The 26,249-nt window shown below is 42.1% G+C and overlaps 1 protein-coding gene across 4 annotated transcripts; it reads right to left on the minus strand.

The window, feature by feature from the left end:
• Positions 1 to 611: 611 nt before the first annotated feature.
• Positions 612 to 3,493, minus strand: LOC120434336. 4 transcript variants are annotated; one of them, XM_039602190.1, is made up of 5 exons: positions 3,274 to 3,489; positions 2,015 to 2,098; positions 1,653 to 1,883; positions 1,446 to 1,520; positions 614 to 1,094 (listed from the first exon to the last, which is right to left on the minus strand). In XM_039602190.1, exons 1-5 carry the CDS (start codon positions 3,410 to 3,412, stop codon positions 946 to 948), a joined length of 678 nt encoding a protein of 225 aa, XP_039458124.1. In that variant the 5' UTR covers positions 3,413 to 3,489; the 3' UTR covers positions 614 to 945. The 4 variants fall into 4 exon arrangements, with proteins under 4 accessions (XP_039458125.1, XP_039458124.1, XP_039458123.1 ...); XM_039602189.1 differs by having other exon boundaries at positions 1,653 to 1,886; XM_039602191.1 differs by lacking the exon at positions 1,446 to 1,520 and having other exon boundaries at positions 612 to 1,094; positions 1,653 to 1,886; positions 3,274 to 3,493.
• Positions 3,494 to 26,249: the final 22,756 nt, after the last annotated feature.

Here is a 26,249-nt window from a genome sequence, read left to right on the forward strand (position 1 = left end):
AGGCACTTCAACTCAATGAATGACACACAGAAAGATTTCATGACTGTGTTCTTCAAAATAAGGAGAATATGTTATCTGCATCTGAATGACTCATGTTGCCTTGTTTCTACTTTGTTTGCATATTTCTGCTTTTTGGAAACGATTTTCTGAATCATTCAGTAGTTTTGGAATAATAATGACATTTAGCAACACTTCAAAATGATCCTCCAACATTTGCTGTTCAGACTTGATCTGTTCTTACGTGTGTGATATCCAGAATGAAAAACTCAGCTCAGCTAATAAAATGGGAGCTGAGCAGACTGCAGGGGCTTCATGGTCTCTCCTTTGATTCCATTAAAGTTCATTTGTCAGCTCTGAGTTGAGGATTTGAGCTGTTTCTCTCACAGGTGAAGAACACAGATCCTTCCTGGAATCATTCTTGAAGCAGAGTTCATGCTTGTAACTGTCATTGTGTTATTAAAGTGAAAAGCCACAGCTAACGGTGTGGAGGCTGCAGAGCAGAAACCCACACAGCCCGTCTGCTGCAGGAGAGCAAGTTTGGATACAGTCAGTTTGTGCTTCACTCACACGGGTTGTTGTTTATCACACAATGAAAGTAGAATCAAATTCTTCATATTGAAATCTTTATTATTCACACTTACAAACACAACTACACTGTTTGACATTTGAAAATCAACCAAAAACAAATCAAACAGAAAACTTGTGATAAAAATATAGCTGATGATTTTTGTTACTACAATAAAAGTCACAATAAGTACAAAAATAATTCTAACTCAGAGTAACAATACATGTAAAAATGTATTTATTTCAGATGATCTTCTAACTATTGAAGAAAAAGCCAAAATAAGCACAACACATCATAACTAACATTTGTGATACTGATCAAAGTGATGAATGAGATGAATTGATGAGATTTGATGGTGAGAAAAGGCGAGCAGAAAACAGTCAGTCAGCATGTGTGCAGTTGGTGGACGCTCCCTTGTTTGTGAGGATCATCAGCAGAGAGAGTCCACAGCAGTACACCAGACTCTTCACTATCAGCACTGTGTACAGCAGGCAGAGCAGCTTCACCCTGCACTGAGACTGGAAGGACACTGAAGGACAGACAGACACAAAGAGACAGACAGACAGACAGTCGGGTTATTCCTCTCAGATCAAGGAGAAAAAGTCCAAATAGAAACAGTCACAGCTTCTTCTTCAAGTGGATGAATTGATGTAGTGTTTGTGTCCACTTGGGGGCAGAAGAACTCCACAAGCAGCTAACAAACTGATCTCTGACATATTATGGTCTGTCTGCTGTTTGGTGCTGAGCAGCTAGTGTACAGTGGCTTTATCAGAGCTTGTTGGATGAAGATTTGATCAATTAGTGACACTTTAAGTCCCTAAACTTGTTCCCTCATTGGACATTGGAGCTGTCCATGCAGAGAGGCAGCAGGTGATCTTACAGTCAGCTGGCTGCAGAGCTGGCAGGTCTGCTGGCTCTCTCTCTGGAGGACAGGAGGCTGCTGGAGCTGGAACCTCTGAAACAGAAAAGGAGTCAAATGTTTGGAGCTGCAGTGAGAAATGTCAGTCCTCTGCTCCTCTGCTCTCTTTGACAGCATCTCCACATGAAGCTGAATCACTGCTGAACACAGTCACCAAGCCTTCATTACCTTGTTGTGTTTGGGCCTCCACTGTGCTGTTGCTGACATCTTTGATGTAGCAGTTACATTTATATGTTCTGTTCTGATGGATCAGTCCCAGCTGCTCTCCCTCAGCAGGGGGCAGCTCCTCCAGCTGGCTGTTCTTCTTCTGTCTTTTACATGACAGCTGGACCAGAGGAGGAAACATGGCTGGGGGCACACACAGCAGGGAGCTGTTCCCTGCCACGTGGACTCTGGGTCCTGCTGGTTGAACAACACAGAGATTATGTTCTGTTGTTTCCTTTTATTAGTTTTAAAAGAAATAACTGAAAACATAAATGGTGGTGTTATGTTTAGCGCTGTAGCCTCAACGCAAGACGGTGTGTTCAGACCTGCTGGTCGGGTGGGGCTCTGCTGTGTGTTTGCATGAATTCTCGGTGCCTGTGTCGTTCTTTTCTGGGTGCTCTGGTTTCCATCTATGATCCAAAGACAAGTTTGTTCAGCTTGAAAAAACTCTGTCCATTTACGACTTTTATATTTAGTGTAATAATAACAAAGATAGTTAACATAGTATTTTATTTTGTTATTTAACAATCCAATTAAAATTTCATTGCACACAGCGTCAAGATAACATTTTAAGTATTTAAACATTACATACTTTACCCTTATAAAATGAACATAGAAATAATATCTCAATATTGCCTTATCATAAATATTTTTTTTGTTCTTTTTATGTATGAAATGAAACGTGGTTATTATACTATTTTATTTTAAATATCTAAAGTATGAAGCAAATATATAATATAATAGATTTAACAGTATTCATCAAATTATATTAAATTATATTCACATGTTTGTAGTGTCTGACGTGGTTATTTACATCTGACATTTACTTCATGATATTTTAAAAATGTATTCAGTTATTTTAAATATGATGAAAATAATCTTAAACTGCCCATCAGGATAGGGACACATTAGCTGGCACCATTATATTTAATTTTGAAACGTTTTTCATTTCCTATTAACTGTAATTATATTTATGTATTTTATGTTAAATATTCCCCAAAAATCTATTAATTTAACCATTAATGATATTTATTATTTTCCTCTTGAAGACACATAAATATTGCTTATAAATAATTTCTTGCTAAATAAAATGTATTATTATCAGCAAATCAATAAATCACTTTTCTTGTAATTTTTTAACAGTATCAGTTTTAACTCACATTCTTATTATTCTTTAGAAAAGGTCTTTCTGAACAAACACATTTCTCAATTTTATTATTTAAATATAACCAAATCTCAGATTTGTTTGTACTTTTTAATACCAAAATTATTAATTGTAACATCAAATATGATCTCATGTACAAAAACCAGCAGATGGTGCAGAATTACTGAGATGATCAAATCCTAAATATTTGTAACATCACTAATATTTGCAGAAATAAAGAATAACTTTAGTTGTTCAGTGAGATTTCAACATGTTTTCAGAGATTATTGAGCTTTTCTTATGTAACAATGGCTGCAGATGAATTCTCTACTAATGATGAAAAAACTAACATGTAAAGCCTGAAGCAGCAGAAACTGACTTTAAACACATTTTCAGCTTCTACAATAAAACAACTGAAGGAAAATAAATGTTTGTTCTTACCTGTTACAGACAGTTTAGTTCCAGAGCCAAAGATGTAGTAGCTACCTCCTCCCACAGTGAGACAGACTGCTACAAAAACCTGTCTGCTGCTGAATGTGTCAGCTGAGGTGAATGAGTCCAAATGAGGAAGCAGGATCATATTTCAGCTCCATGATGTGTTTCTCTAATGTTCATATCAACATGACTGTCTCTTCTTCTCTTCTAAATCTTTTGGTCAGTCAACTACTTGGAGCCACTGCATGGATTGCATCTAGAACAGAGCAAAGCTCACCGAGGAGAAGGAGTGGCAGGAATCTTTACGTATGATTTCTCAATACATCAGAAGTCTGGTCTGCCTGGCTCTTACTCTGAGTTGCTATGTTATTTTTAGATTTAGTGCTCAGTTCAGATAGACTAATTACAGTGGCTGACTTTAACATTCACGTGGAAGTTGAAAATAAAAACAGGAGCTCTGTATTTAATTCTTTTTTAAACTTAATTAACTTCAATATAAATATAAATGAGCTGACTCATCATTTCAATCATCCTCCGGACAAATACCTAAAATGTAGAAGAAGAATGTTCAACAGTGTTTCATGAAATTTATCCTTTCACTGATCATTTTATTAACAATTAAATTTACATTAAAGGATTACACAGCACTGTCACGACCCTGAAAAGGATAAGGGGAAGCAGATGGATGGATGGATGGATGGATTACACAGCACTGTGGACTTAAGTTCATTACAGAAGAATCATCAGACATGCCTGACTCCCCCGTATCAGTCCCAAAACGCAGACCTAAAGCATATCATTTCAGCTGGAGAGGAAATGCAATTATACCAATTTAGAAAAACGTTGTTAGGCCAGAAAAACTAGTTTGCTGCTCTATAGAAAAGATCCTCTATTAAGCTAGAACATCTTACTATTCATCACTCACTGATGAAAACAGGAAAAAAAACCCAGGTTTCTGTTCAATTCTGTAGCCAGGCTGATAACAACTCAGAACTCCAAATATTTCTTTAAGTAAGACTAAAGATAGGTTCATGAATTTCTTTACAAATTTTAATAATTAGAAAAATGATTTAGTCTTCCCACCAACATATCACTAAGTAAAGCAACTTTACTAACTGCTAACAGCACAGAAACAGCACTAGTTCAGCATGCAATACTGTTGATCACAAAATATTAATACAGAAAATATAATACTCTGCTGGTATTAAAGGAAACAACCTACACTGGATTAAATCACTTGTGAAGGATCGGTGACCTGTCCAGGGTGTGCTGTGTCTCTTGTGCAATAATGTCACTCCGTCTGCATATTTTCAGTTGCGCAACATAAATTGTCTCCGTCCTTTTCTCACTCCACATGTCACAGCCATTCTTGTTCACAGCCTTGTTACTTCCAGGATCAATTACTGTAGCTCACTTCTTTTTGGTCTTACTCAAAAATCCATCCACAAGCTCCAACGTGTCCAGAACTCTGCTGCCTGTATTATCACCAGGACCCCTTCTGTCCACCACATCACTCCTGTCCTGCAGCAGCTTCATTGGCTCCCGGTCAAATATTGCATCATTTTCAAAATACTCTTGTACACATTTAAGGCTATTCATCATCTCTCCCCTCCATATCTCTCTGATCTGGTTCAGATCACCATCCCATCTTGGTGTCTCAGATCTTCTTCTTCTCTTTCTCTCTCTGTCCCCTCTCCCCATCTTGCCACCATGGGGAGCAGGGCTTTCAGTTGCTCTGCTCCTCGACTCTGGAGGAGCTTATCCCACATAACCTCTCCACTCTTCTATTTTAAATTTGTTTTATGTCTTATGCGTTTATGATTGTGTAAACTGCTAGCTTTTATGTTGCTTTTATTATTCTGCTGTGTAGAGTGTCCTTCAGAGTTCTGAAAGGCGCTTTCAAATAAAATGTATTATTATTATTATTATTATTATTATTATTATTATTATTATTATTTATGTTTTTCCCCGCCTGTCCCGTGTGTTTTTTTTTCCCATCAGAATTATTGTCTAAAGGCAAAGAAAGATGCCCAATGGATTTACTTTACCAAATGGACCATCCCGGCCTTGCCGTATTGGTCTATTTGATTCACCTTTGTTTTTGTTGTTTATTTTATGTTATTTTCACTTGCTAAATATGGGACAGTCATGACTGGGGGAAGGGAAAGGGAGAAAGAAAGAGAGGTAGGGAAAGAAAAAGAGCTGGGAAGAGGGACGGTGATGAAGAGCAAAAAACAAAAAAACAAACAGACAAAAAATACATATATCAATCACCTGGATCACCTGTTGAGAAAGAAAAAAGAGAAAACAAGCAAAAAAAGAGAGCAATATAATAAACAAGATTATCGCGATGATCTATGTGAATATAACAGTAAATACTAAATATTGAACATTATAGTGCAGCACGTAAGATCGACAGTGCACAGGTTTTTTTATCGGATTACGTCATTGAAGAGAAATTTTTTAAGCCATGTTTCCAAAGTAAGAGCAGACGGCTGGTCTGAATATACCAAATATAACGTCTCAGAACACTCCAGCTCACATGTTAGTCTGCTCCAAGCATTCCCACAAAGGTCAGTGTTTTGTAGTAGTTAATACGTCATTTTTCATAACATAATTGGTGATATAGGTTACAAGCAAGTCTGGCGCTGAACAGAAATTGTCACGCTATGCTTCTTTATTTATTGTGCATAAATAGTGAATTGTCCTGACACAATATTGCGTTTCGCTTCTGTTATTACCACGGTACATTGACAAAAACATATACTTTTATTCACAGGATAAAACAGTTGTTTTGTATCACTAATTGTCCAGTACGATTACAACATACAATATTATTGTCACTGCTACATTTCTGTAATGCGTACCAGAAATTATTTCCACTACTAATTAATTACGGTTGAGCTCAAAGGTCCTATTAATAAACGGTTAATGAATGTGTATTTATGAAGATGATTTGTGAGACTGGTAAACTTACCTTTGTTTGTACGATGGTCTTTCGTTCTACACGGTGCATTTCAAGGTCCTGTACCCATCCGTCGGTAAACTGTACCCGGGCTTGTTGCAGTGACCTGAAGTTACTAAACTTCATGAGTGTATGCACTCACTCCAAGAACCGTATAATTATAAATCTGAGCGTGGTGAAAGTTGGGCAGCACGCTGACGTCTTTTGTCCACTCTGTGTGCTCGTAAGGGTCTGACCCTTTCACTCTGATTTTTTCCTCGTATCTTTTCTTTGACTTTTCGTCAAGTCTGTCTTTGTACGGACCGGCATTGTTCTCCTTAGTTTTGTACATTCCTTTTTTGTGCGGCAAAGAAAAACCAAGAAGGTATTGGAACCGGAGAATGAACGTTTTGCGGTGCTGCAAATGCTTGCATTTGATGCGGTACTTGGATTGTTTTGCCACGAGTTCCCGGCATGCAATGCACGAAAGTCACGTGATCTGTCAATCGCTATAGGAAAAACCATAAAGCCTTTGCATGAAAACAACTGCTTTGATGTACACTGCCTTGTTGGTATATATGTATCAATCTAATAAACTTAAACCTACACCATCCTCCCTATTCTGGATTTTAAACAGTACATAGCGGAAACAAAAAGACTGCTTGGTCGAGTTAACCTCCTGAACTATCTACAACACATGGTAGAAACCTTAAATTAAGACCAAGAACACTAGAGGTGATAGCGCCCATAACCCTGAATTATATAAGCAGTATTATCTTGATAACTGATCATCAGATCACAGTGATGCAATGTTCCCAGGAGTCGATGTCACAGCAATTTCATTCCAAGATCACATGTGGGATGTTCAGAGATGCTCGGTGTGTGTGTGTTTGTACCCACCATACCTCAGCTACCCTTCCTGCCCACTCACTGACTGTTTTAATAATGTATTCCTAACAATCTGTAAATAAACCTGTTGAACCTTTCCCAGTGTCTCACAAGTGGGTCCTTCATTCTGTTGGTCCGTGACAGGCTCACATTGTGACCCTTGTCATTGAGGTATTTAAACAGTGCTTTTGTTTCTGTCTTCCAGGTCTGATTAGAAGGAGAACAGATCATTAAATCACCAACATATGCAGCAATGTTAAACATCATTTTGCTCATTTTGTTCAACTTTTGAAAGAGAAACACGTGGAACACTCTAAAAAAAACCTGTTTTAGTTCTTCAGTCAGAATCTCTAAAGCTCCACATTTATCTTGTCCATGTCCTGGTACTGGGTCGTGTTACTCAGTGTTTGAGTTTTATTGTATTTTGTTTTCCATTTGTGTTCTACTCTTAATGTTTCCTGTTTATTTTGGAAGTCTTGTTTCCATGTTCTATGTACTTAGTTTCCACTTCCACTGTGGCATCATTATGTTCCTTCTAGTCAGCTGTTTCCTCCTCATGTGTCTCCACATCCCCTGATCACCTCATGTGTGTATTTAAGCCCTCTGTCTTCCTGTGTTCAGTGTTGTGTCGTCTGTATTGTCATTCCCATGTCAAGTCAGAGTTTTAACCAAAGTGTTCACAGTGAAATCGTACTCATAGTATTCATAGTCACCATAGTTTATTCTTAACGGCATAGTTTAGTCATAACTTATTTCTAGTTTTCATTTTACCACAGTCATGCCAGTTTTGTGTGCTCCAGTGTGTTCTGCGCCTTGGTTTTTGTATTACATGTACCAGCCACAATAAAAGGCTCGCTTTGTTGAAATGTCAGCTCCGTCTCTTTGCCTGTGTCTGCTCTTGGGTCCACCTCTCTCTCACCCACATGGTCTGCCTTTGCGGCCTGTGACAGTCCAATATTCACTATGTATCCTAATTCATTTTTCTGCATGAGCCTATTGTCCTGCAAGCTGGTAAATGTAATTTATATATATGTCATAAAAATATATATACAAAAAACTTGAATTTTACAATGCTTATTTATCGGATAAAATAAGTTAAATGTCACCGTTATTATTGTCTGGCCGGAAACAGGGGGGTGTCCAAATTCAGAGGCTGTATCCACCTGAGGACCCGGCCTTCGTGGTCTAAGTGGGCCGGGTCCTCCGAAAGCCGGGTAGACCGGAAGTGAGCGACTGTGAAATTGGACGGTCTAGCCTTCAGATTTACGTCACGAGTTCTCTCGGTGGAGTGAAACTGCTGCCTGCTCCTTGCTATCTAAAATATAACCGGATGCTGCCATAGATTCTCAACCATCTCACACTTTTGCTTAATCCGTTTTCTGTTTGATCTTTATTCAGCTGTGAAAACCCAGGAGGAACCCTCCTGAGGGATTAATAAAGTTTTATTTAATCTAATCTAATAACTTTAATCTCAGCCAAACCGATTTACTCACAAACAAATAAAACACTGAAAAAAGTCAAACAAATTTATTTTTAGGTTATCTAAGTCACTTATATATCATGTTTAGCCTGAGTAGCGAAAGACCACGGGGGTTTAAAAACTCATTGAGTCTGCCTGCAGGTTTTTCTGAATCAACATAAAGCTGAGAAAGAAAGAAACCTTTGCTAACGGATAAACACAGCACAAACAGTCTTCATACAGGCACACAATAACAACAGCTCCTTTATATCCATTGTATGGATACAATGTTCGTCTATTCAGCAGTGGGGAGCTCAGTTTCAACAGTCATGTTGTTACAGGCTGGGTCTGTGACCCAGTATTTTGTGTTCATTTTGTATCTTTGACTTCTTGTATTGAAGATATGTTAAGTTCTTCTTGTAGCTATTATTAGTTAGGAATTGAGTTTCCCTGTATTTTGACATTCATTGTTAATATTAAGTTCATTTAGTTATTAGCTCCTGGGTAGCTCAGTTTCAGTTCTTTTCTTATTAGATCTCTTTGTGTCTTCAGCCCCTGTGTTTAGGTCTCTCTTGTTGGTTCATGTCTTAACCTGTCATGTTTCATGTCTGCGTGTGTCATGTTGTTAAGCTCGTTTTGTGTTGGGGTCGCGTTATGTTCCTGTTTTATGTTGAAAAATCATATTCACAGTCATCATAGTCAGTTCTAGTGTTTCCAGTTTAGGTTTTAGTTTAGCCTTCGCCGCTGTTCATGTAGTTTTGTGTTGCACTCTGGTCATCAGCCCTAATAAAGGCTCACCCTTAGTTTAGAGATCAGACCATCTCCTCCTGTGTTCTGCTTTTGGGTCCATTCCACTATACACAGGCGTACCCCACCATGACAGATGTAGGCACCAGCCTTATAAAGAAGAAACACATTTTGTGTCATGAACTTGAACACAGCTTACAGTTGGCTGTTTTGCCGTCTTTACACACTCGGTCTTTGTACAAGAAAGTTACAATTGCAGACCAACAGTACACAGGTTAGATTAGAGGTTAGATGAGTGGAAACACAAATTTTCCAAATATGAAAAAAGAAAACAAGAACTTCAGAAAGCCTGTGTAACTGCTGTTAAAGAGCACTTTAAAAAAAAGTGCTCTTTAACAGCCCAGCACTCTAGCACAAATACATAAGACAGAATTGTGACAGAAAGGCGACTAGAGACAACTGCAATGAAAACAAAGTCTTTATGCTGCCTCTCTTTTATGTTTTTAAATATGTTGTATGCCTCTTGAAGCTTGCTGCACTCTGCATATACTTCTTCACTTTTTTGTAATTCTTCCTGACTGAAGAATTGTAAAATATTAGATTAGATTAGATGAAACTTTATTAATCCCTTGGGTGGGTTCCTCCGGGAAATTCAGTTTCCAGTAGCACAGCACCGACAGAAGTTGCATGTTACAGATACAATAAGGGGAATGAGAGTAAGGATATAAGCATAAATACACCACATATACACATATAAAAATACAGAATATACAATATGGATAAATAGGGTTGCACATTTGAGTGAGTATATTGCACAGTGATTATTGCACAGTCGAATATAAGAAAAAACAAATACTGCAAATATTGCATGGTGTAAAAAAAACCAGCTACAGCTCGCTACAGCTTATTCCCGCCCTCCTTTGTCCCCCTGTTTCCCCTCCCTCTCCCCTCCAGAGAGGAGTTAAACAGTTTGATGGCGTGTGGGACAAAGGAGTTTTTAAGTCTGTTTGTTTTTGACTTTGGGAGAAGCAACCTGTCGCTGAATAGGCTCATCTGATTATTTACGACCGTGTGCAGAGGATGCCCAGCATTGACCATAATGTCCAGCAGTTTCTTTAATGTCCTTTTCTCTGCCACTGTCACCAGAGCTTCATCCAGCTTCATGCCGACCACAGAGCCAGCCTTCCTGATCAGTTTCTCCAGCCTGGATGAGTCCTTCTTTGCTGTGCTGCTCCCCCAGCACACCACAGCATAGAAAAGTACTCCATCAACCACCGACTGATAAAACATCCTCAGGAGCTTCCTGCAGATGTTAAAAGACCTCAGCCTCCTGAGGAAGCACAGTCGGCTTTGGCCTTTTTTATACAGGTGCTCTGTGTTGCATGACCAGTCCAGTTTGTTGTCCACCCACAGCCCGAGGTACTTGTATGTGTTGACCACCTCCACCTCCTCTCCCTCTATCTGAACTGGCAGTGGACCTGGTCTGGACCTCCCGAAGTCCACAACCAGTTCCTTGGTCTTTGAGGTGTTGAGTTGCAGGTGGTTTGTGTGACTCCATGTGACAAAGTTCCTCACCAGACTCCTGTACTCCTCCTCCTGATCATCCCAGATACACCCCATGATGGCTGTGTCGTCCGCAAACTTTTGAATATGGCATAATTCAGAGTTGTAGCAGAAGTCAGAGGTGTACAGGGTGAAGAGAAGAGAGGACAGCACAGTTCCCTGTGGTGCTCCTGTGCTGCTGACCACAGTGTCAGACGTGATGTCCTTCAGCCTGACGTACTGTGGTCTGTCAGTGAGGTAGTCGGAGATCCAAGCAACCAGGCAGGGGTCCACCTGCATCCTGTTTAGTTTCTCCTGGAGCAGACAGGGCCGGACTGTATTGAAGGCACTGGAAAAGTCAAGAAACAGGATTGTGACTGCTCCTTTTCCCTTGTCCAGGTGTGAGTGGGCTCTGTGTAGAAGGTACAGGATGGCATCCTCCACTCCAACATCCGCTTTGTAGGCGAGCTGTAGTGGGTCCTGGGCATGTTCTACCTGTGGTCAGAGGAGGTTGAGGAGGAGCCGCTCTAGAGTCTTTATAAGTTGGAAGTCATTCATCTCATTGGGCCGGTTCTTTTTGGGGACAGGGACGATGCTGGATGTCTTCCAGAGGGTGGGCACTCTCCCCAGTCGCAGGCTGAGGTTGAAGACTCGTTGTAGCGGCTCCCCAAGTTCAGCAGCACACACCTTTAGCATCCTAGGACACACCTTGTCTGGGCCTGCTGCCTTCCTGGGGCGAAGCTTCCTCAGTTGTCTCCTGACCTGATCCACTGTGACACTGGGAGTGGATTGGAAGGGGGGAAGGGAGACTGTCGTGTTGTTTAGAGAGGGGTTGGAGGAGAAGGAGGGGGATGTCATAGTTTCGGGGGGGGGGGGCTCTGTGGTAAAGGTGAGGGTGAGGGTGGGGGGGTTGTGGGCTGGTCAAACCTGTTGAAGAAGTAGTTGAGTTCGTTTGCCTTCTCCACAGTCCCCCCCACTGTGCTGTTCTTGGTGTTGTGGCCTGTGATGGTTTTCACACCATTCCAGACCTCCCTCATATTGTTCCTCTCCAACTTTTCCTCCACCTTCCTCCTCTAGGTGTCCTTTGCTTCCTTCAGGGGCAGCGTTTCACCTCCCGCTGTGTTGCTTTCATCTTGTCCTTCACTTTGCTCCTGAAGGCCTTCTTCCTCAACTTGAGGACAGCTTTGACTTCCTGTGTTACCCACAGTTTGTTATTAGGATAACACCGTACTGTCTTAGCAGGGGCGACCGCGTCCACACAAAAGTTGAGATAGTCTGTCAGACAGTGTGTCGCCCCCTCTATGTCCTCACCATGTGGGCTCAGAAGCACATCCCAGTCTGTGGTGTCATAACAGTCCCTCAGAGCATCCTCCTTTTCTGGGGTCCATCTCCTAATGGAGCGCGTTGTGACAGGCTGCCTTTGGATGAGGGGTGTGTATTGTGGCTGTAGGTAAACCAGGTTGTGGTCTGACTTCCCTAGTGGGGGGAGCGGGGTGGCTCTGTATGCATCTCTCACATTAGCATACAGTAGTTCACTTGTCCTGTTACTCCGTGTGGGACAATTCACAAATTGATGAAAAGCAGCCAGAGTAGAATCTAGTGTGTGTCTGCAGTCTTGCTGTAACTGTGTGTATTTTCTCACAGGCAGCTGTTGCGTCAGCACTCGGAGGGATGTAAACACACACACACAGATCACATGACTGAACTCCCGAGGTAGATAATATGGCTGCAAGCTAACGGCTAGCAGCTCCAGGTCCGGACGGCATGCCAATACTTTAACGGAGACCTGTCCAGGGTTACAATATCTGTTGTTAATGTAGACAATGAGTCCCCCACCTCTGCTTTTTCTGCTGGCCTGTGTGTCCCTATCGGCTCTCACGGATGTGAATCCACATAGGTCTACATTAGCCTGCGGCGTTGGCTCGGTTGGCCACATCTCCGTGAGGATAAACAAACTGCACTCACGTTAGAGTCGGTGGTTGTTCAGAGCAGACAGTTCATCAATCTTATTCTGTAACGAGTTCACATTGCCCATTATCACTGTCGGGATTGATGGTTTGAATCGCCTTCGGTGATCCGCTTTCCTCGATCCAGCCTTGCAGCCTCTGTAGCTCCTCTGTAGCTCCTCTTTAGCTTGGCCGGGATGTTGTGTCTCATGCGGGTCTGTGTCTTTGTGTTTAGTGCCAGCAGCTCCGCTCTCGAGTAGATGAAGGAGCTGGTTCCAGAAGTTTTAAAAAGTGTGTTATCCATACTATATCTAAGAGGTAGAAAGTAAAGTAACTAAAGGAAGGTGAAAAAAAAAGTTTGAAAGACTAGTCGAAAACGGTTAAAAGTTAAGAAACAAGTACGGTGTTGCAGAGCTACTTGGAAAGGCTGCCGTCACTCCAGCACCATCTTGTTTGAATTAAGAATATTATTACTTCTATATTTAAATAAATATCTACTGCACGTCTTTAACATTAGCTGACAATGACAAGTGGTGTACTAATTTTTCAAACCATTTTGGAAAAGACACAATAAAACATGAAAACATGAATTATTATTGTGTATTACGTATTATTATGTATTATTGCATACAGTATTAAAAGTAAAAAACATCTGCAGAAAAATATTCACTATCAGTGTTAAATGAATTATATTAATATTACTGCTGAGTATGTTTAAAGTAGATCTCATTTTAAATACGTATATATTCTGTTTAATGTCCAGCATCATATTCTATAAATCACATGTTTGTAATAGCTGCTCTGTGAGGACCAGATAGATGACCAGCTCATTGTTCTTTCAGTGGGCTGGTTTCAGTCATTGTGCAAATGTACTGTTTGTAAGATTGGGGAAACATTCAGTCAGCTGACACTGAAGAAGTCACTTGGATGAGTGACAAAATGTTTCTCCCACTGAAAACGCTACATCCAGATGAACAGAATCAACTTTTTTGGGAAACTATGAGGCAGTTTTTTTGTTGGTGGTTTTTTTTTGTGATTGTTGTTTTAAAATAAGGACACCATCATGTATCCCCTCTGCCTCTACCGTACATGTCCAAACCATCTCAGCCTTGTCTCTCTAACTTGGTCTCCAAACAGCTCATCTTGAGCCGCACCATTGATGTACCCATTAAGTCCATTATGGTCAATGTCTATGAAAATCTGAGCAGCAACTTGTGACAATCTGTGATGGCAGATTGCATGGAAGTTGTACTATGAAGACCCAAATGCAGATAAAAGAGGCGGAGGTGAACTTTAATGAAAAATGAGCCTTTATTGAGGCTAGGAAGAAAAACATATGAATGAATGAAGGAAACAACCAGGGGAGAAACTAACATATAACCTTAACTGGGAAAACTAAGTACATGAAACCTGAAAATTCTTGAACACATGAAACATAGAGACACAGGGAACTGTCTACGAACACAGGGAACATAATAAATACACAGAGAGATGAAGCGGGAAGAGAAAACACGTGGATAGCACAGCTGGGGTGAATAAACATAATGACAAGACAGGAGGAAGCAAAGCTGAAGTCATTTAACACACTGAACATAGAACACTAGACTGTCAAAATAAAACAGGAAACATGCAGACTAAGAAACACAGACTTGACACTGTGACCCAGGGGAAGGAATGCTCAGGGGAACGAGATGGAGAGAGGGAGATAACTGGAGGACAGAATTGGGGGGGGGGGGGCATACATGGATACACATGACAGACAGGGGAGACATGGAATGAACACGAGGAGAGGGAGCATGGAAACAGAAAGAGGAACAAGACACACACGCGCACAAAAACCGGAACCCACAGAGAGGGACACAGGACAAAGACACAGGGACACAGGGAAACCTGGACAATTCAAAATGTATGATAAACTCAATCATGTGCCCACATGTCAGGGACGAGGCCCTGCCCCAAGTGGAGGAGTTTAAGTATCTCGGGGTCTTGTTCACGAGTGATGGGAGAAGGGAGCTGTCGACAGATCAACAGCTGCAGTGATGCGGATGCTGTACCGGTCTGCTGTGGTGAAGAGAGCTGAGTGTAAAAGCGAAGCTCTCTATTTACCAGTCGATCTACGTCCCTACTCTCACCTATGGTCACGAGCTGTGGGTATTGATAAGCTGGAGGAGGTGGCTGGGGAGAGGGAGGTCTTGGCCTCTCTGCTTGGGCTGCTGCCCCTGCGACCCGGCCCTGGATAATTGGAAGATAATGGATGGATGGATGATAAACTCAAGACTAACTCATGAACCTTAAATAATAATACATAACAGTCACCAAAACACAAGGAAAGTCAAAACGCTGGGTCAAATGACCCAGAACCATGACACACTTCTTAAACAGTTATCAAAGCAAGTGTAAGTAAGGTCAGGTAAATCCTTCCCTCTCATTCTTGGTATTTCCTTCAATCACAAATCACCACTGACACTCATCTCCACCTGCTCCACTCTGCCTGCACTCTCTTCTTCACTTCTCTTTTTCACTGTCTGGTGTTTTGGGTGGTTGGCCCCAGATATTTGAACTCCTGTTTAAATTGGCTTTTCCAGATTTTCACTGATTCAGCATCTCCTGTTGGTTTCGGGGATTCTACAATGATAACTAAGTAATATTTTTTTCCAAATTGAATGCTCTTTATGACTTTCACCAAATCTGTGTCAGTTGCATGTTATGGGACAGCAGGTGAACTAATACAAACACATTCTGGTGTTCTGTGACAGAATGACTACAACACAAATAATCAATGAGTTTCAATAAACAATATAAATGACGAAGTTTGTGAATTTATTGTATTTTAATTTGTATATTATTTTAAAATACACAAATGCGAATCCAGTTTTACATTAAATGCTGAAATTCAGAGCCTGCCATTTGCCTTCTCTCCAGCTTCTCAACTTTATGTTGGACTTTTGTTTTCGGCTTTATTTTCTTTATTTCTCATCCCAGGAAAATAATTCAAACAATTATTCATATTTTGAGGGTTCTAGTTTTCCAAAGATTTTACTGCAGGACAGATGCTCTTCTCAGGACTGTGAAGAAAGCAGTGAAGTTTGTTGCTCAAAAACTGAGGAGCTGACCTGTGGAAAGACAAAGATGATGAACAGACAGAAGAGCTGAATAAAAGTTTACAGTTTTAAAAGTAATTGACTTAGAAAATAAATGACACGTGCAGCATCTTTGCTATTCTTCGGGCTGCGCTCTTCTGGACAGAGATCTCAGGTGCTGTTCCTGGGATCTGCTGGAGCTAGGCTGTCTTGGGGGTCACTGCACCCAGTGCTCCAATTACCACTGGGACCACTGTTGCTTTCACCCTCCACATCTTCTTGAGTTCTTCTCCCAGCCCTTGGTATTTTTCCAGCTTCCTGGTGTTGCTATTACTCTGTAGAGCTGCATCTATTACTATAGCCGTCTTCCTCTGGTTGTCCACCACTACTATATCTGGTTGGTTAGCCATCACCAGTTTGTTGGTATCTGGAAGACCCACAGGATCTTAGCTTGGTCATTGTCCACCACCCTAGGGGGTGTGTACTATTTCGACCTCAGGACTTTCAGGCCTGTTGTCTTATGTAGACTGGGAGCTGACTGAATGTTAGGTTGGGTGTAGTTTTTCCTCTACGGTGGAGACGGGTGGGCCCCCTCTGAGCTCCATAGTGCTCATGGTGCTGCTGCCATGGATAAAAATAAATGATTGACTCTTGGTAAAACCATGATTTTTATTGAAGCGACTTCTATCTAGTGAGATTGTCTTCCACTTCTTTAAAATGTGGGATGTAGTTTAGTTTAGTTAAATCTGCAAGGCTAAGACAAACATTACTACCTAAATTCTTACTATTTTCATATTGCAATGAGTGGAAGAATTATGGAAGGATGTGGTTACCATTTGCCTGTGGAATTCCATGGCACCTGAAGCTGTCCTCAGTGTCTGCAATTTTGCCTTCTGGTTGTGCAGTCCCCTCAGTTCTCACTACTTTTGCTCGCTTTGTTTCCATCTGACTACACTTCTCTGGTCTGACTGACATCCCGATATCAGAGTACAGCTGGTTTATTCTCCTGACCTCTATCTCTCTGGTGTACCTTTTCAAGCGGCTGGCCAAGGATGTGAGTCTTTGCTTGGCTGTTTCCAAGGCCTCAGGTATGAGCAGCTTGCAGTACTTCTTAGGCACTTTCTTCACCAAACCTTACTGCAGCTCTGATAATTGGCTAACTTCCATCTGTGCTACCTGTGGCCTCTATTCTCCTTTTCCATGGAGCGCACTGCTCCTCATGGTTGCTCATCCTGTAACCAAGCATCTCTGTGATCGCTGCTGCCACAGTGATCACAGATGCAATGATGCTATCTTTCAGGTCAGTTCCTCACAGAGTCTACACTCCTTCTGTCATACATGGGGGTTGGCACCAAATCTCGGGTGGGTTTGATGATATCTTCCGCCCCTGCCCCGCTTATGTCCTTGTTCCTGTAAAAAGAGTAATGAAACATTAATGTGTTAAATTATTATTCACTCATAAAAGAAAATCTCCCTGAGTTTGGTACAGTATTTTTCACACCATTAGGCTCACTGGATTATAAGGCGAACTGTCAATGAACAGGTTTTTTCTCATACATAAGGCGCATTAAACGAAACAAAAACTGTCAGATAAATCAAACTTTACTCAGCTCATTCTTCTTGCTTCCTCTACTTTTGTAGCATTGATTAATTAATGTTTAATTCTCTCACAGCTGCTCTGTTCCCATGTTGTTGCAGTATATTAATGACTAACCTCGTTTTGTGGATGGATTATCTCAGTTGTTCTCCTGACTGAGGTTTGGTCTGTTTACAGCATCCTGCCATGCGACTGCATTTGTCACTAACCATCAGGAACCCTCACGTTAACTTTTATTGAGTGGAAAAAAGTTAGTGTTCATCCTCCAGCTTCACTGTTTATGTTATGCTAACATAGCTGTGTCGCTAGCGTTCACGTGGCACAACATTATATACCAGCTAGCCAAACTTCAGTAACCCTACAAACGTCACTACTGCTTAGTTGCCTGTCTTTATTTATCTTGGAAGTGGCAGCAGAGCTGTACGTTTGAATTTTTTTCAGAAATCTCTCAGTCAGAAAATGCTATATTTGGTGGAAACTAACGAGCTAACTTCCTGCTAGCTTCTAACTCCGTTAAATGTAATAAATTCTGTTTTCATGGATGTTAAACTTAATTGCTACACCTGGTTAAGCAGCAGCACTGATCCTTTCATTAAAGATGAAAGAATTTAGACAGTTTTTAACTCTCAGTGATGGTGCAGTGTTCGTTTGACTTTGGGACCTGAAGCGTGTTTTTGACCCAGATTATTCCACTAGTTTCCTGACTACAGTAGTTGTAATGCTCCAACAATCCATTAAGAAGTGCAGCTTCGTGGCTTACCAAAGTCGTACTAAAACATTTTTTGACATTATAAGTGCACCTTGTAGTCCGAAAAATACGGTTTGTGACTCTGAGATGGAGGTGAAATCTGTGAACCTGGGCTGTGGTTTACTGCTCTCTTCCTGTCACAAACACTGTTTGACATCTGTTCATCTGTTGGTTTTTGTTCAGGCTGCAGGGATCATTTCTCACTGTGGAGAGCTTTCTTTGCACACATGCAGTAGTAGGTGGCTGAATGATCCAGTTTAACTTTCTCTATGTTCAACTCACAATCAACATTTTTAATTTGAGTGGCAAAATCATTTATCTGAGGATGACTGTAACCTGTCTCAAGTTTCTGGGTATTTTTATTAATGCGAAAAATCAAATAGAATGTTTTCTTCTTTTGCAACCAGTATACCCATCCAGAGTTATCACATTGTTCTATCCCTCCACAGCTGAAGGAAACACTTTCTCCAACTCTCCTGGTCAATGTTAAATCATCCTGAAACAGCTGTGCTGCCATGGTAACCAGTGCTGTAGAGACACAGACAGATAGATGAAGGTTAGTGTGACAGTGTTTGTTCCAGGTTGAGTTTGTTGGCTCCTGATTGGCTGGAAACACTCACCTGAACACAGACAGCACAGAGCAGCAGCTGGGAGGAAAAGCATTTTGTGCAGTGGTGTTTCCTCTGGTGAAGCTGGGGAGAAGTGGCGCTCTGATGCAGCTGAGGCCAAACAAGGACGAGCTGTGAGATCAGACGAGGGCCACGTGGTTTCTAACAGGTCCTCAAAGCTCCCATCAGCCCCTGCGGCCCACAGATAAGACTGCTGCTGCTGATTGACAGCTCAGCTGAAGCTGCTGTGTGGTTTCATCGTCTTCATTTCAATCTGACAGCAGATCCAAAAATCTGGGTCACATGATGCAGAAACACTCAAACACATTCATGTTGCTGTGAATTTAGTAACACACACTGTTATCTGTTGCTTACTTCTTATATAACTTGTTGAATATGTTCAGCTTTTCTTTGTTTTTTGAAACAAAATCAATAAATAATATTCACAGCATCTCATTTTTAATTGTTCTGTTTTATTGATGACAGTTTGAATTCACAGGAAATACACAAACACAATATCGGCCACAGATGTTAATCACTTATAAAGATTTGATTTAGTTGTAAGATCATAATGTACTTCAAACATTTTCAAACAGATAAAAAGGAAACACAATGAAAGCAACATAAGGAAACATGAATATGTAGAAACAGGCAGGTGTAGGTCTGCTGCAGGTTCACATCTGTGTCCTCTGATCATTTCATTTGTGTGTTCATCATCTTTATACAAACAAAGAGCAGAAGAAGCTACTTTGAAGCTACAGCTGACAGAAAAATGATCAGACACAGATTTCATTTTTCAGAATGATGAATGTGTTTATTTAACCTAAATATATTTTAATTCTGAGTGACAAGTTTAAGAAAACTGACATTTATTCATGTTTATATGAAAAACAGAAAAACATGATATGAAAATCAATCAAAATTTTAATATATATTGTAAATAAATTATGTTTAACAACATTTAGGATGAAAAAGTCCATTTTTAAACAAACACGTGTGGTTCAGTTGTGTGTTTAAAATATGTGCACACTCCCATATCTTCTAATGTGTTTTGTTCCAAGTTGGTTTCAGACTGAAGGATTCATTAAACCCTTTTTAAGAATCATTCAAAATGATGATCATCAATGATAATATCTATAAACAGTAATAAAAACAGGGCTGTGTTTTACGTCAGCTTCAGCTTCATTTATTTGTACCCATGGTTAGATTTCATTTGCAGTAGGCAGTCATCCACCTTTACATACACATTTACACAACAGTACAAAAGGACTTTTTGATTCATGAAAGAGAAATAAGACAAATGTTGCCTTTGTATCATCTCTGATATAGAAGGTATCATTTGAAGATGTGAGTGAAGGACACAAATATTTTGATCTGGTGTTGTTCTACATTTTCGGACTAAAAGACAGAAGGAAGAAAGTGAAAGTGACTGTGCGAGGGGTTGAAGTCATGAAGTCAAGTGGAGGCCGCTGACTGCTGTTACTTTCTGCTGTACAGGTTAAACAGGGACTCACAGTCAGCCTGCTAGAACATTTGGATGAAGAGAAAAAGGAGGAAAAAGACTTAACAGTTGCACTCTATATACAACAACTTCACAGAACTATATTTGTTCGCAGATGTTGGCAGCTATCAGCAAATAGTTATCAGCTATATTTGAAACAAAAAAAGACTTTTTATCCATAACAGCAAATGAACTGTACAACAGAAAATACAAATGCTATTTATGGTCTCCTCACAACAATGATAAGAAAAATAAACTGGCCCAATACGGCATGTTTGTTAATACAGAGATACACATGTTAATGTGATCTCTGGTCTCCCACTCAGAGACACAGGTCTCCGAGTGTCCAGCATTCAGACTGCTACCTGAGGACACTCATGTGAGATAAAATCTGCTCACACAGATATGTAGACCCAAATACTGTCAATAAGGCCTCTGCAATGTTGTGAAGACAATTAATCTTGTCAGTAGTGATGTCCAGCAGGTGAAAATGCAAGCTCCATTAACACATACAGCTGTGGATTCCAGCTGCATTCGTAGTTCTGCAAACTTTGACCCTCACAGAGTTGAGTTTTTCAGTTCAATCAGCTGCATTTTGATGTCCTCTGTGTCCAGCCAGTTAATGCGAGACAAATCCAGCTGCTTATCAAAGCTTTTTGGTTTGATAAGAAAAGAAAACATTGGTCCATACACCTGAAAGTCCCAAAAATGCATCATGAATTCTGTCTTGAGTCTACCGATGTATCTGTATAGATGTGTCAGCATCTTGTGCTGATGCTGCGCTGAGCGGAAAGCTCCTGAAGTATTTGAAGTGTTGGAATGTGGAAATGTCAACATCGTTTGAAAAAACTGCCAGCTAGCAACGTCCCTCTCACCGGTAGAGGTTATTTTTAGCCAATTACAAGTTGAATCTGGTAGTTGGGGTTGTTAGCTAAGATACCGTCATTAAGAAGCGGCACAACTAATGTGTCTATGTGAGCTAATTTGCGATGTGCACCGCTGGCCCGGCCATTTATTTTTAAATGCACCTTCTCAGATTAATTCACTGCGTGTCGTGCCCAGGGCGTCAGAAAAGCCTCTCAGCTGATCATTGATCAGTTTCTTGATCGTATTAGCAACAGGAGAGGGAAGGGGAGAGAATGAGAGAAGAAGAGACAGCTGACAGCGTAAAGACGCGGAAAAACTCCAGTTTTGTGTCTTTTTTCATTCTAGCTGAAGTACGGGACAAACTGTGTTCCTTCTCAGCTCAATACGAAACGTATAATATTTTCTCTGAATGCGGGACGATTATGAACAAAATAAAGTTCATTATCAGTAACATCATAGCACCCACCCAGCTGTAAAGAAACTCTGTCATGCTAGCTAGTACCCAGTACAAATTATTGTAACTGACTGTAAAAAGTCAGCACAACAAAAATAAACTACACCTAAACTTGGTTTATATCTGACCCAGATAGACTGCAGGTCATAACTTCTCACCTGAAGTTCAGTTCACCTGACACTCAGACCAGTAGTGATGGGATTTCCGGCTCTTTTTAGAGAACCGGCTCTTTCGGCTCAGCCCACTAAAAAGAGCCGGCTCTTTTGGCTCCCAACCGGCTCTTCAGGTCGTTTTGTTGCTTTAATTAATTTATTATTAACAATAATATAAAATTGTGCACAAAAGGAATTAGTAATGTAAAAAAGTGGTTTTATTTATATATGTTTATATATAAATATATGCGGTGACCCCTAGAGACAAAGCACGTACAAACTCCAAAAAGCACTTACAAATTCCAAAACACATTTCTAGCATTAACTGAACTTCCAAAACAGAGCTACCTAGATCACTTAAATTGCACAATCGAAAGCATATGTGTATTGTTTGTGTATTTATACACAAGCACTCATATATATTCAAATAATTTAAAAAACTTATGTTCATTTACCTGTTACAACCACACACCAAATCCGGTCGTTGGTACTTGCTGGCTTGTGTAGCCACTAGGTAACGAAAGCTGCGCCTAGCATCCTGGAGCACTTCTGTTTTTTTTTTTTTGTTTTTGTTTTTTTTTTTTTTTTTTTTTTTTTTAACCTGTCCCGTTTGGTTCTTTTGCCATCAGAATTATTGTCTAAAGGCGAAGAAAGATGCCCAACGGATTTATTTTTACCAAATGGACCATCCCAGCCTTGCCGTAATGGTCCATTTGATTCAGCTTTATTGTTTATTTTATTTTCACTTGCTGAATACGGGACAGACTTGACTGGTGGAAAGAAAGGGAGAAAGAAAGAGGAAAGAAAAAAAAAAAAAAAAAAAAAAAAAAACCTGAGAAGAGAGGACGGGAAAAAGGGCAAAAACAAAACCAACAGAATAAGCAGACAAAAAATACATATATCGATCACCTGGATCACCTGTTGAGAAAGAAAGAAGAAAGCAAGCAGAAGAAAACGAGAGTAATAAACAAGATCACAATGATATATGGGAATATGACAGTAAATACTAAATATTAAACATTATTGTGCAGCACGTGAGATCGACAGCGCACAGTGTGCTTTGAGGTAGGAGCCAAAAAGGGTGTAGTTTGTGTGTGTGACCACCCGTGTGTGCACCTGTGAGCATGAACGCTTGTTTTTTTAAAAGGTTCCTTCATGTAATGATCTGCTAGAGGGTGTGGGGGCCACTGCCCCGTCCTCCAGGGCATGAAGCAGGTATGGAGGAGATCAAAACTCCAGACATCCAGAGGCCCCCAGAACACAAGAGACCAAGGAAGACCAACAGAGGGCAGCCGCGCCACTATACCAGAAAGAGCTGAGGAGAGTCCCAGATGAGGGGTCACTCAGCAGCCATGAGCAGAAGCCAGGGGGTTGCAGTGACGTGCCCGTGAGCTCCGCCGGCAGCCAGCTGTGCCTGAGTGACCGAGCCCGGGCCGAGAGGCCAAGGGCACCCCATCCCCAGTGGCCCGAGCGAGCCCCAGGCTCCATGCCCGATAAGCAGCCGCCAGGAGGTGGGCGGTGGGTACCTGGGCGCCCACCCCGGACACAAAGAACCACCAACGCACCGATGTCTGAGGGCGTCTGCCACCGGCAGGGGAAGTGGTGGGGGGAGATGGGCCTCCAAACCTTGGAGGGCCTGAGATGTCCCCAGAGAGGTGGCGTCTGATACCCAACCTGACATATAGACACAGACAAACAGGCACACACAGATACAAACATCTATTCCCACCCTCATGCTCTCATATACAATTACTCAACACTCACCCAACGTGGAGACAGACATAGAGAGACACTGTACATACAATCACACTCCCCAAGCGTACTCTAAGCCCCGGGTCTAGGTACCCTTGCCCCTGGATGGGGAAACTGCGCCCAGACCCAGGTGGTGTTACCCTTTTCCCTGCGGTGGGGAGAAGCAGACTGCCCCGACTCCGCAGCAGCAGACCCCAGTTGGACGGCCAACTCCTCCTCCTAGCCCCCCCGCTCCAGCAGGCCGCAGAGAACGGGGATGTAGGAAGACTCCAAACCTCCCTCCACCCGCTCATATGTAGTGTTGATGTATGTGTGTTCTAAGGTGCATTTAAAACCCAGGAGGGCATGGAGCTACCTGCCAGAGCAGCAGGTAAGCGTATAGCCCCTCCTGCTAGCCCTCAATGTCTACGTGTATTTAAAATTGAGAGGTGGGCAACGACGCCAGGGGTGAGGTGTACACCCTGATGGTAATTTGGAATCCGTGTAGCGTGCCCACCCCCAAGATCCTATATGTATGTGTAATGAGAGTGTGAGTAATGTGAATGTCTAAGGTGTGGGATAAAATTGAGGCAGAGGCAGCCAGAAGGGGACAGAGGGGGATGTCTCCTCTGCACCCTGGTGACACACCCCTACCCCAAGGCCCTACATGTGTGGGTGATTGTGGTGGAGCGGGAAGAGGGAGGCAGCTGGAGATGGGGAGGGAAGGAAGGGAGGGGCAGTGACCCCTCCTGGGGCCAGCTCCCCGCTGACCCCAGTAGGCACCCCATACTCTGCAACCCGCCAGGAAAGGGGGCCCAGGCCCATCCGGACCGGGGCCCAGTGCAGCAACGCCGCCCGGCCCCACAGAGCCCGGGACAGTCCACCTGACCCCACCACAGAGAAAACTGCACCCACCCCATCATCCACTCATCTTCCAGACTACACAAGACAATAGACGCCCAGGCTGAGATCTTCCTCCACCTCTCCTGTATCTCCCCTCCTGCAGAGAGAGTTCCTGAAGAGAGGAAATCTCCTGCAGGATGTGACAACCTCCCCCACCAGTTGAAGAGCCCCCCCAGGTGGTTCGATGCACAGGCAGCACCCTGCGCCAGGACTGGGCCCCCATACACCCACCCGCCCACAACCCCGGCAACACACCAACCAGGACCCAAGCCCCTGAGGCTTGGCCAGGGCCCCAGCCCAGAGACGGAGTGCCCCCAGAACCTCACGCCCATCCCGGACCCACCCAGGGGCAGCCAGGCTACCAGGTCAGTAACCCACGTCCGTCAGCACAGACCCTCCCCTAGCCCTGCTGCACGCAGCCACGAGGAAACCGTCACCTAAGAGCCAACAGAGCCCCTAATTGGCCATGACCGCTGGAGCACTTCTGTTGCACAACTATTCGCATTTCAACTTTTAACTATTTAAATTTTCAGCTTTTTCCTTTTAAAAAAATTTAAAGTGAAACAACACAAAACTAAAAGAAGATGCATATTCTCTGTCATATGGGCCTGCATGAATAAACTTTCTGAATCCTTTATCATCTGCAACTGAAAATAGTTGTGGATGATTACTATACCTTTCTAATGTGACGTTGTTGTCCCTGGCTCTCTTTCTCTCTCTCTCCCTCCCGCTCTGTTCCTGCGCTACTGCGAGTGTAACTACCCCCCCCTCCCCCCACTGCCCAGCGCAAAGCACAAGGCTCACGTGCAGAATGAAGCAGAAAAAAGTGCAAGAGAGAGGGTGGGAGAAAGGAGCCGGCTCGCGTCGTTCACTTCAAAGAGCCAGCTCTAAGAGCCGTTTTGTACGCGAACGACACATCACTACAGACCATCGCCCCCCTCGAGTCGTTCCTCTTGCCTCCCCTTTCCCTCATCCACCTGCTGGCCTCCACCAAACAACTGAGTTATTTTTACACATCAGCCAGCATCTGGCCAATCCACCACCTTTCATTGTTTATACGTTACAAAAAAACAAACAAAAAACCCCCCCAATCGGCCCACAAAACGAAAAATCAACAAAAGCGCAGTATGGTCGTGCCATCAGTTAACCCTTTGTGTGCCAACTGTGGCACGCGTGCCCAGGGTTGCCGGCCAATGGTCTACGGTGTAAAGGCAGACGTGAGGTCCAACATCAGGAGAACAGAACATTTTCCTGCATCGTTTTGCATCAAAATGTCACTGGAGACTCTAAGAAGAGCTGTTTCAGTAGAATAAGCTCTACGAAAGCCAGACTGAAATTTGTCAAGGATATCGTGTTTGTCTAGAACAGCTGTGAGTTTACCCACAACCTTTTCTAAAATCTTGGCAATTAACGTTATTTTTGAGATTGGTCTTGTTACGAAATCAATATATTCTTAGTGCTTATTTTCCGTTTATATTGTTTTATAGAGGCCAGAGTAGGAGAACGCCATTGTGAGTAGAATGTGTGTCAAAAGTACTGACAGGAAACTGCACGCTGCAGAGAACAGGAAACGGGGCAGACAGAAAGTGAAACTAAGCAGAGTGGACTCCAGAGTTGTTTTGATCGAAACTATGTGTAACTATGTGTGACGTATAAGTAGGGTTGCCAACTCCCTGAAAAATAAATAAGGGACACCTCGTGGCCAGGGCCGGGCAACCCAGTTGTCTTCACCCTTCCCAGTGTGGTGAATTTTGTAGCTCTTTTTTTTGTGTGAAATTATTTTTTTTAACCATTTGACTTGAATTTGATTTAAGT

The sequence above is a fragment of the Oreochromis aureus genome, linkage group 18, assembly GCF_013358895.1.
Source record: "Oreochromis aureus strain Israel breed Guangdong linkage group 18, ZZ_aureus, whole genome shotgun sequence".
Lineage (NCBI taxonomy): Eukaryota > Metazoa > Chordata > Actinopteri > Cichliformes > Cichlidae > Oreochromis > Oreochromis aureus.